The sequence below is a fragment of the Salvia splendens genome, chromosome 13, assembly GCF_004379255.2.
Source record: "Salvia splendens isolate huo1 chromosome 13, SspV2, whole genome shotgun sequence".
In the NCBI taxonomy this organism is placed as follows: Eukaryota; Viridiplantae; Streptophyta; class Magnoliopsida; order Lamiales; family Lamiaceae; genus Salvia; species Salvia splendens.
Genome location: NC_056044.1, coordinates 30,989,521 through 31,000,602, shown reverse-complemented (window position 1 = coordinate 31,000,602; position 11,082 = coordinate 30,989,521). Strand labels below are relative to the sequence as shown.

At 38.0% G+C, this 11,082-nt stretch overlaps 2 protein-coding genes across 2 annotated transcripts; both read right to left on the bottom strand.

The window, feature by feature from the left end:
- Positions 1-3,304: 3,304 nt before the first annotated feature.
- On the bottom strand, positions 3,305-5,363 carry LOC121760875 (cytochrome P450 736A117-like). The gene is made up of 2 exons (XM_042156472.1): positions 4,490-5,363; positions 3,305-3,922 (listed from the first exon to the last, which is right to left on the bottom strand). The coding sequence occupies exons 1-2, from the start codon at positions 5,360-5,362 to the stop codon at positions 3,305-3,307; spliced, it is 1,491 nt and encodes a 496-aa protein (XP_042012406.1). The 5' UTR covers position 5,363.
- Positions 5,364-8,799: 3,436 nt separating this feature from the next.
- LOC121761470 (cytochrome P450 736A117-like) lies at positions 8,800-10,880 on the bottom strand. Its single transcript, XM_042157116.1, has 2 exons — positions 9,968-10,880; positions 8,800-9,474 (listed from the first exon to the last, which is right to left on the bottom strand). Exons 1-2 carry the CDS (start codon positions 10,835-10,837, stop codon positions 8,866-8,868), a joined length of 1,479 nt encoding a protein of 492 aa, XP_042013050.1. The 5' UTR covers positions 10,838-10,880; the 3' UTR covers positions 8,800-8,865.
- Between the last annotated feature and the right edge of the window lie 202 nt (positions 10,881-11,082).

Sequence of the window (11,082 nt, the reverse complement as noted above, 5' to 3'; positions counted from 1 at the left end):
CAGCCATCAAGGCTAAGTTGACCCCCGCAGTGGACCAAGCCTATAAATAGGCTAGTCATTCCTTGCATTAGCAGATAGAACAACATACGAACATACTCACAAGCATCATACTCTCTCTGCATTGTCTTTCTTCCCGAAGCTCTTCCATCTCCTCTTCCAGTTCACCGGAGCTCTGTTGATTGCGGTGCTGCTTCACCAGAGACGTAGCCGTTTTATCTTTGGGGACGACACGCCAAACCGAGAGCACTACCGGGGCGTATCTTGTCTTGCGGAAAGAGGCCTCCTTAACTCGGCCATGTTTAATTTCCTTTGGCAGTTTCGATTTTCGTGTAATTTTCAGTTTTCAGATATTCCTTCTTGGGTTATATTACGCCCGGTATTGTTTATCTCTTGTAATTCCAGTAAGAAGGATCCCAACAACATTGTATTTGAATCTTCTATTTTCTTTTGCTGATCAACTATATGCCCCCAAAATAAAGTCATTTTAGGAGGAATCTCGTGTGAAACCATGCATACATTGGTCCAAACCCGATGGGCCAACACTTAAACAGGCTGCTCCAAATTAATAACACTTTCCCCTTTTTAGTGTGGGCTTAGGCCTCCATATATCGGCCAATAAATTTGTTATTAGTTTAAAATATTAAATATAAAGTTGATATTTTATAAAAATAGCGATAGATTTGAAAACAATTTAAGAAGTTGAGATGGAAACCATAATTAAGCCAACATGTCAATAATTTTAAATAACTACTTTGCTTGCATGTCTGCCTAGATCACATGCTTATAAGGGCATGTGATAAGCCGGTAATGCCTAAATATAGATGTGTATTTATACATTTTTAAGTGTTTGTTATCAAAGAAAAGCTTAACTCAAAGCCTGGTAAAAGGGAAAGGCCCGTCTCGGCCCGGCCAAAAATACCTTGTTATGCTCGTTTATGTAACCCACAAAATTGGTGGGTTATGTAACTATTCTCTTGGGATTTCTGATGCTACCCTCCCCTCCCACACATGACTTTCCCTCTCCCACATATCGATCCCCTCCTCCCACGATTCTCACTTTTCAAGTAGATTAAGTTCTTACCACCGGCAAGATTACCCCACGATCTCTCGGGATTTCCGATGCTACCCTCTTCCTCCCACGATTCTCCCTCTCCCTCCTGTCACGACGACTGTCCAGATACTCCTGTGACGACGTTAACCACGACGGTAGTGCTTACGATTTCGGTGGCCCTTCAATTTTTGGATTGTATTTCATTCCGCAACCTCCGTCGGAGCACAACCATCGATGCATCGCTGGCCGACGCAAATTCATGGCCTGAGTTTCTGTAGGGGTTGGCAGCGGAAACGTGCGTTCAAATAAATCCGATAATAAATAATAGGATTGGAGGATTTGTATGGCAGCCAAATGAAAATTGAAGAGTAAACTAGCTTTTCACAAAGCAAAGGGGCACTTATGTCAGGTGATTTATATATGGATGAGAATTCTCATTTTTCTTCATCTATAAATAGTAATAGTAGTAACATTGTTTCATGTGCAGCCAGACATAAGGAAAATGGTTTCCATGAAACAGTCTGAATTAGGATATTGTTTTTTTCAATTGAATGATAAAAGTGCAAGTTTGGATGAATTTTATGATATTTTTAGCACAAGGGTGTGTATGAATACCCAAACTTTTACTCAATTATTAGTATATTAATATGAATTACTAATATTTTTTTGCATGATTGTATCCAAACTTCTTATTATTGTTATCATTGATTTTATAAATAAAAAAAAATCAAATCTCGATCTATTATTTTATCTATTTATTTTAAATGACAAAAAAATGAACAAACGAAATAATGCTAGTAACTTTTATATTGGAATTAACATAAATGAATCAAATAAGAAGAAATAATGCTAGTAATATTACAAAATACGTGCCACGTACTGATCACGTACATAATATAATACTACTATGCTCGTACGATATCAGTGCGTAATTTTAATAATTTATATAATACTGAAAATTCGCAATATTTTCTGCACGATGTACGGTTAATTGACGTAGTATTTGTTGGGTAAAAACTGATCCCACGTCGGATGTAGCATCCGAAGGGAGGTTGAAAGGGGTATATAATTCCTGTCTAATCTCAATTAGTTTGAGTATTTTTGGGAGTGATCCAAAAACAATTCTCTACGGGCTTGATTTAAAGGGGATAATATCAAACTAATGTTAGTTGGTAATAGTATTATACTCATGCATGATATTTCGTAGACACGTTTCAAAACTTTTCGTGTCCAATTTTATTTCTTCTTATACAAACAATGGTATATAATGATTTTTTTTATTCAGTGACAATTTTGAAAAAAAATCTTCTTTGTTTAATAAACTTTTGTGACAATTCTGTAGGAAGAAATTGAGTTATATTTAAAAATAAGCTCTGACTGCAGTATTTCGTTCATCTGCTTCCCATTACAATAAAATTGTAGTTATTGCCGTGCTGGAAATAATTTTTATTTTATTTTATTTCATTAACGGTTTCTTTTATAAAAATGAAACTAATCAAATTAAAAAATCTATCGCTACAATGTTGTCAAATATAAAATCAATATCAAAACCCTATAATTATGTATGCTAAATTGCTAATAAGTCTATCTCAATAAATATTACTTTTCATTTGTACCATAAAAATAGAAATTTGGAGATAATACAAATTTTTAATTCAAAATTAATTAAATGAAAGAAAGAGAGAAAGAAAAATTAATTGAAATATTGTTAGTAAAAAATGAGGTGTAAGATAAAAACTTGTCAAAAAATGAAATTTGACTAATTTTGAGAAACAAAGAAACATGAAAAAAGAATAGCACTACTATTATTTTTATGAGACGGGTATTTGAGGTCAAATTCACCACTGTCGTTGGTGATATATTCTGGGACCTAATATTGTTCTAGTTAAGTGGCATAATATTATTTCGAAACACCATGGGTTGACATTCAAGGCCCATTGGTCATTGCTTAGGATTGCTATTTGCTCCCCTTTATAGCTTTTGTGTATAAAACTAAAGATCATCTAATTTAGGACAATATCAAAAAATAATTATGAGAGTGCTTAAACTCTATCAAATTTAATTTCATAAGTTAGAAATCACCAATAAAACAAACATAGACTATAGTTTGAGAAAAATAAGTAAAATCCAGAATAGGATCTTCATTTCTATTTAGTGTAACATCTATGGTGAAAAGGTTGAATAATTCCAACTATAATTCCTTCACATACTTATAAATTTATTCAAACTCTAAACATGTGCATAATCTTTTAATTACAACATGTTATGTTCACGATGAATTGGCACAACAAGAAGGGCATTCTTTCTATGAAGACTAACACCAGGCTGTTCCAACACGTCCAAATCCTCACATTTTGCTCCCATAGGCAGTTTCCACTCGAACTTGTGCACAAGATTCGCTAGCACAAGCTCAACGCTTGCTATTGCAAGCGTGGTCCCTGGACAGCCTCGTCTCCCATGCCCGAACGGGGCAAACTTGAAATCAACACCTTTGAAGTCTAGCGAAGAATTTAGGAACCTCTCTGGATGGAACATCTCCGGTTGGTCCCAAGACGCGGGATCTCTGCCAATAGCCCATATATTGACGAGGACTAATGTGTTGGCCGAGATGTCATACCCCATAACTGTTATGTCCTCTCGAGTTACTCGCCCTAGTAGTGAGACAGGAGCATGTAGGCGTAGGGTTTCCTTGATCACAGCTTTCAGATATTGCATTTTTCCCAAGTCATCATCGGTTATGACCTGTCTGTCTTGGACGATTTCTCGTACTTCTGCTTGCAACTTCATCTTGAATGTAGGGTTTCTTATGAGTTCTGTCATCGCCCACTCCAGAGTTGAAGATGTTGTGTCTGTTCCTCCCGCAAGCATGTCCTAGGAATGGTCACGAGAGAGATGTTAGGAAATAATTCGCACAACAATCACGAAAAACAATTAAAGTACATGAGAACTGTTTAACTAGTTACTGTGTCCACGGACCAATGCTTAGCCAATTTTTTCACTATGTTTTTCAGATACTAAATACAGAGGGAAGCAATTATATGATTTTGACGATCCATAAATTCAGATCTAGTTTTCATGGGGACGATGCTAAGCCAACTCGTTTTCGTCATGCTTTTTAGATACATAATACTCCTCCATCCCATAAAAATAGAGAGATTGGGGACTGACACAAGTTTTATTTGAAATTGATACAATATGAGAGAGATAGAAAGAAAGAGTTATTTGAGTATTGTTAGTGAAAATGAGCCACACCTTGAGGACTAATTGCGTGGGACAGAGACCGAAATAAAAAATAAAAGACTATAGACTCAACCACTAGGTCAACTCGCACACAGTGTTACTCGGTTTCTTGTAATTACATCTAGGGAAAAATACTAAGATATAGTTTTTCACTATGTACTAAAGGGAAACAACCAGAGAGAGAGAGAGTGTGTGTACCAGAAGGATGCCTTTGATACCATCTCTATCAATGGAAGAATCCTTGAGCAAAATATCAACAAAATTCTCATTGTTTTTGTTTCCATCACCACTCTCCAAGCCTCTACTGAGGTGTTCCTCCACCACCATTTCCAAGAACTCATCAAGCTCTTCCCTCACCTTCTCAACTCTACCATAAAAACCATTAACCCGACTAATCCACGAAAGCCACGGAACAAACTCCCCAATCTCCATGGTCGCCATTAGCCGGAACAGTTCCCTCAGTGCCATCGTAAACCTCCTCCCGTTTTCCCCTTCCCCAAACCTCCTCCCAAAAGAAGCTCTGCAGATCACATTATTCGAGTGCAGATCAAACTGTTGGCTCAAATCCACCGCTGTTTCAGACAAACAACACGATTTAATCTCTTCTAACAAGAGGGCTGTCTCTTCCTCTCTAATAAACTTGTAAGATTGAACCCTCTTGTTGCTGAGAAGTTGAAGAACGCATATGCTCTTCAGTTTCCGCCAGTACTCGCCGTAGGGGGTGATGATCATGTCCTTGAGGTCGTACAGGAGGCGGCGCGTGGAGCTCGTGTGGGGCTTGTCGGAGAAGACGAGATCGTGCTCTTTGAGAAACTGTGCGGCCGCGTCGGCTGACTGGATGACAAGCACGGGCTTGCTGCCGAAGTGGAGGAGCATGACCGGGCCATGTTTTGCGCCTAGGGTTTGGAGGGCGCGGTGTGTCAGCGCGCTGAGCTGATGGAGGTTTCCGATCACCGGGAGCTTCGGAGGAGACGGTGGGTTGTTTTTATGACCGTGGTGGTTGAACTTGAATACATATTTCTTGATCATCCATGATAACAATAAAGTGATGAAAATAAGTAGAATTAACATGTTGTTAAAACTAATTTGTGATTAGTATGATGGATTGATATTACTATGTAGAAATGGAAGTTTTAAATGGAGGAGTTTTAACATAGTTTTAAGGAATACTAAGTTTAATATTTTATTGGCCGGCCATGAAATAAAAACAATTAACGACGGCAATCAGTGTCGAATATTTAAATGAATGGCCTTAAGCGTTGAATATCACCATAAAATATTGCATGCAAGTTGTCACCCTTAATTAGTACTCCTTGATGAATCTGTTTAAATTTTAAAACATGCATTTAACAGAAAGTCAGCATATTCAATTTTTAGATGTTGTAAGCTGCAGTCATTGTTCACCCCCCGGATAGAGCTGATATCATATTTTTTTTAATTTAGGACAACGTGGATTTTAATACAAAACTAATATAGATAGGTAAATATAAAAAAAAAAGTGAATTTGAGTGTTAGTGGAAAATATAATCCACATCACTTGTGAGAGAAACTTTCTATAAATAGATAACAAAGTGGATAGATCAAAACGAAAAAATATGACTACTGTAATTTTTTATGGATGGAAAAATAGTACTACCTCCGTCCTACAATAAGTATCACATTTTGTCATTTTGGTTCGTCACACAAAGAGTCACATTTCACTTTTACCATAAATGGTAAGTAGACCCCACATTCCACCAACCAATTCTACTCACATTTTATTATAAAACTAATATATATGTAAGTGAGACTCATAATCCACTAACTTATTGTCACGTCCACATTTTCTAAGGATAGAAAACACGGTTGATCGCGACTAGGGGAGGATTAAAGAAGCGGGGAATAAAGGGGAAAACAACACAACTCAACCATAGCCCGAAACAAATGGGAATAGCTCGAATAAAATCAGAGTATCTCAACAATCAACAACTCAAAAATGAATATTATCTCTGCGATAAAAGAACTCAAAAGAATGACAACTACTCAGCGTAAGCATTTGAGAGGAGGAATATGCCACGTGTGAAGACATGACACATTCTAAACACTTAAGTTTCTTCAACGGTCTTGCTCAACACCCACCGCGCCCGTCACGCTCAACCTGCAAATTTTTTAAAAGAAATGCAGGGCTGAGTACTTGATGTACCCAGTGAACACATGCCAAAATAATTTTCATAAATATTGTGTCAGCATTTAAAAGTGAACTCGGGGTTTTAAAAAAGACCAAGTCACCAAAACATTTCTCGCTCAAAAGTATGGCTGCAGCCCATTTTTCTCTCTCCTCGTACCATATCTGAACCTCCTATGTGAAACGAGAACGTGGCCACATTCTCGATCACCGGACCGGCCAACTCGAAAGCTAGCGCACGATCCCCTCTGTGTACACTAGCTTGAATAGGGACTCGCTCCCTAGACAAATCCGAATTCGATTAAACTCATAACTTCTAGTAGGGACTCACTCCCCACTAGGCGATCAGATAGGCACATCCTCAAAAACAAAATACGGCATGACACAACATATTTGGAATTTAAGCACATAACTCATACTTGAAAAATATTGCGTAAATTTAAAAGTAAGCCTACACATTAATGTAGGATAGAAAGCCCACCTCGTTCTCTTAATATTCTTAACTTGAAAACTCTCACTTCGTCTTACTCGCTTGCGAAAGAAAACCCTTTTAAAATAAAATAATAAACTCATCAACTCAAGAAAACATCTAATTAGAATGCATGCATCCTACGTGTGTGCTCGTATTATTCCTCATCTCCTCTTAGAAAAACCCTCTTAGAATGGTTTCCAGATTCTCGTATTTTGAAACTAACTCGGCTCGACATCAGCTTCGCAAAATATTTAATCCACTGGCATAAATTAATTAACCACCCATAAAAAGGTAAATTAAAGTGTCCTAAAACTTAAAACTAAAGAAAAGGAAAGAAATTGTGCATATGCTCCCATGCACCTACCTACGCCTCTCTCTCTTACAACACATCCAGAAGAAGAAAAAGAAAACAACTAAACAAGCTAGCTAAATGAATTTAATATAAATACTCCCAAACACCAAAACGTCTTCTTCATTATATTCCCTCTCTCTCTCGATTCTTTGAATTGGATTGGTTGCAGATTTCGGAAATTTCGTTTGCGTAAACTAAGAGATGCGATGGTTGAATGCAATTGGTGATGAAGGAGAGAATGGTATACCTTTGGTATGGAATGAAAATTGATCAAACAGATGTTATTGACAAAAATCACGCTCCCTCAGTTTCTTCTTCTCTAACTCTCTAACTCTTTATTTTCTTGGTATTGAATTTATGTGTAGAAAGATTGTGGGATTGATTGGATATATATATAGGCAAAACTGATAGATATTGATGGATTTGGTGGTTGGAGAGATTTTAGGGAGTGAAGATATGTGAAAATCGTTTGGTGATGGAGTTTGGAGAAATATATTTGACCAAGTCAACTAGGAAAAGATTTAATTACATTAATTTGATTTTTTTTCTCCTTTATTTTTTTTATTTTTTTTCAGGTGTTACACTTATTCAACCCACTTTTCTTTACATTTTTTAAAACCCGTGCTCACACTAAATGTGACACTTAATGTGGGACGGAGGTAGTAATATTGTTTATTTAGTTGTTACTCCCTCCATCTCACTTTATGAGTTCCGGTTTACCATATTTGGGTGTTCCACTTTAGGAGTCCCGGTTGGAATATTCCATAAATGGTATTAGGCCCCACATTCCATTAACCTTTTTACACTCACATTTTATTATAAAACTAATATAAAAAAGTAGGACCCGCATTACATTTCTTAAAATTCGTGCCGAACTTAACTTGGACTCTTAAAGTGGGACGGAGGGAGTATATGTTAAAGTTAGAGTTAAAGTTTGATCAGAAGTCTAATTGATATTCGTAATTGTGGTGGAATCACACACAATTCTGTTATTTGAATCTTCTTGTTTTTGCAATTTTCCAAAGTCATATTTGGAGGAATTCTGTTTGAAACCATTGATTGGCCCGAACCCGATGGGCCTAGACTTGTTCTGATATTTAATAACACCGGCCCGTTTCTTTTGTCGGCTTTAACCTTTAGGCCTCCAAATCTGGCTAGATATTTATGGGATGAACTTACTAATCTGCCTAGATATTCCTTCACATGCTTAGGGCATGTTTAGTAAATTACTCATGTTTCCGCTAGGAAAATGATTATGATATATATTATGGTTTATGCTAGTTATATATATATATACTCTCCCCGTCTCATAAAAATAGAGACATTTTTCATTGTGGTCTGTCCTATAAAAATAATCCATTTCTTTAGTAATTTTTTTTCTCTAATGAGATGTATCTCATTCTCCATTAATAATACTCCAATTACTTTTTTTTCTATCTCTATATAGTTAGCAATTTTTGGTAGTTTAGTTTGAATTTAATCCTTATTTTAATTCTGTGTTTACAAATCTGCGTAAATATTTCATTCCTTCTCGTGCTTATAAGTTTATTCAAACTTTAAATTTGTGCATGATCTCTTATAGCATGTTATGTTCCAATCGGAGTTGGTACAACAATAAGAGGATTCTTCCTATGAAGATTAACACCAGGCTGTTCCATCACGTCCAAGTCCTCACATTTAGCTCCCATTGGCAGTTTCCACTCGAACTTGTGCATAAGATTTGCTAGCACGACCTCAACGCTTGCTATTGCAAGCGCGATCCCTGGGCAGCCTCGTCTCCCATGCCCAAACGGGACAAACTTGAAATCGAGACCTTTGAAGTCTAGCGAAGAATTTAGGAACCTCTCTGGATGGAACATCTCCGGTTGGTCCCAAGACGCCGGATCTCTGCCAATAGCCCATGTGTTGACGAGGACCCATGTGTTGGCCGAGATGTCATACCCCATAACTGTTATGTCCTCTCGAGTTACTCGCCCTAGTAGTGAGACTGGAGCATGCAGACGTAGGGTTTCCTTGATCACGGCTTTCAGATACTGCATTTTCCCTAAGTCATCATCAGTTATGACATGTCTGTCTTGGACGATTTCTCGTACTTCTGTTTGCAACTTCATCCTGGCGGTAGGGTTTCGTATGAGTTCTGTCATTGCCCACTCAAGAGTCGAAGATGTTGTGTCTGTTCCACCAGCAAGCATATCCTTGGAATTGTCATGAGAGAACAATCACGAAAAGCAATAAAGTAAATGAGAACTGTTTACCTAGTTACTGTGTCCACGGACCAACTCTAAGCTAGTTTTTCACTATGTTTTTCAGATACTAAATACAGAGGGAAACAATTATATCATGGGGACGATGCTAAGCCAACTCGTTTGCATCATGCTTTTTAGATACGTAATACTCCCTCCATCCCATAAAATTGATAAAGTACGTGAGAAATAGACAAAAAATGTGATATCGAGTATTGTTAGTGGAAATGAGGCACACCTCATAAGAGATAAAAACTTGCCATAAATGAAAGTGAACTAATTTTATGGAACAGACCGAAATAAAATAAGATTATAGACTCAACCAATAGGTCAACTAACACACAATGTTACTCGGTTTCTTGAAACTACATCTAGGGGAAAATACTAAGATAGTTTTTCACTATGTACTAAAGGGAAACAACCAGAGAGAGAGAGAGAGATGTACCAGAAGGATGGCTTTGATACCATCTCTATCAATGGAAGAATCCTTGAGCAAAATATCAACAAAATTCTCATTGTTTTTGTTTACATCACTACCACTCTCCAAGCCTTTACTGATGTGTTCTTCAACCACCATCTCCAAGAACTCATCAAGCTCTTCCCTCACCTTCTCAACTCTACCATAAAAACCATTAACCCGACTAATCCACGAAAGCCATGGAACAAACTCCCCAATCTCCACGTTCGTCATCAGCTGGAACAGTTCCCTCAACGCCTTCGTAAACCTCCTCCCGCTTTCCCCTTCCCCAAACCTCCTCCCAAAAGAAGCTCTGCAGATCACATTATTCGAGTGCAGATCAAACAGTTGGCTCAAATCCACCGCCGACCCAGACAAGCAACACGCTCCAATCTTTTCCAACATTAGATCCGTCTCCTCCTCTCTGATAAACTTGAAAGATCCAACCCTCTTGTTGCTGAGAAGCTGAAGAACGCATATGCTCTTCATCTTCCGCCAGTACTCGCCGTAGGGGGCAATGATCACGTCCTTGCGGTAGTGCATGAGGCGGCGCGTGGAGCTCGTGTGGGGCTTGTCGGAGAAGACTAGGTCGTGGTCTTTGAGAAACTGCGCGGCCGCGTCGGCTGACTGGATCACGAGCACGGGCTTGCTGCCGAAGTGGAGGAGCATGACGGGGCCGTGCTTCGCGCCTATGGTTTGGAGGGCGCGGTGAATCAACGCGCTGAGCTGATGGAGGTTTCCGATCACCGGGAGCTTCGGCGGAGATGGTGGTTGGTTTTTTGGAGGGTTGTGGTTGAATACATATTTCTTGATCAACCATGGTAACAATAAAGTGATGAGAATTAGTAGAATTGGCATGTTTTCAAGTGATTAAAATTTTGTGATTAAGTTGATGGATGGATTATGGATATAGATATGGATGCTTCAAATATTGAGGAGTTTTAATATAGTTTTAAGGAGTATCAAACTGTATATTATGTCCGGCCATGTAATAAAATGAATATTTAACGACGGCAATCAATGTTGGTATTTAAAATGAATGGCCTTAAGCGTTGAATATCACCATAAAATATTGCATGCACCCTTAATTAGTATATAGTTTA

Excerpts from the sequence above, each read along its gene's own strand:
- LOC121760875 (XM_042156472.1), bottom strand. The coding sequence starts at position 5,362 with ATGTTAATTCTACTTATTTTCATCACTTTATTGTTATCATGGATGATC. Across the intron at positions 3,923-4,489 it reads GTATCAAAGGCATCCTTCTG|GACATGCTTGCGGGAGGAAC; the intron begins GTACACACACTC and ends GACCATTCCTAG.
- LOC121761470 (XM_042157116.1), bottom strand. The coding sequence starts at position 10,837 with ATGCCAATTCTACTAATTCTCATCACTTTATTGTTACCATGGTTGATC. Across the intron at positions 9,475-9,967 it reads GTATCAAAGCCATCCTTCTG|GATATGCTTGCTGGTGGAAC; the intron begins GTACATCTCTCT and ends GACAATTCCAAG.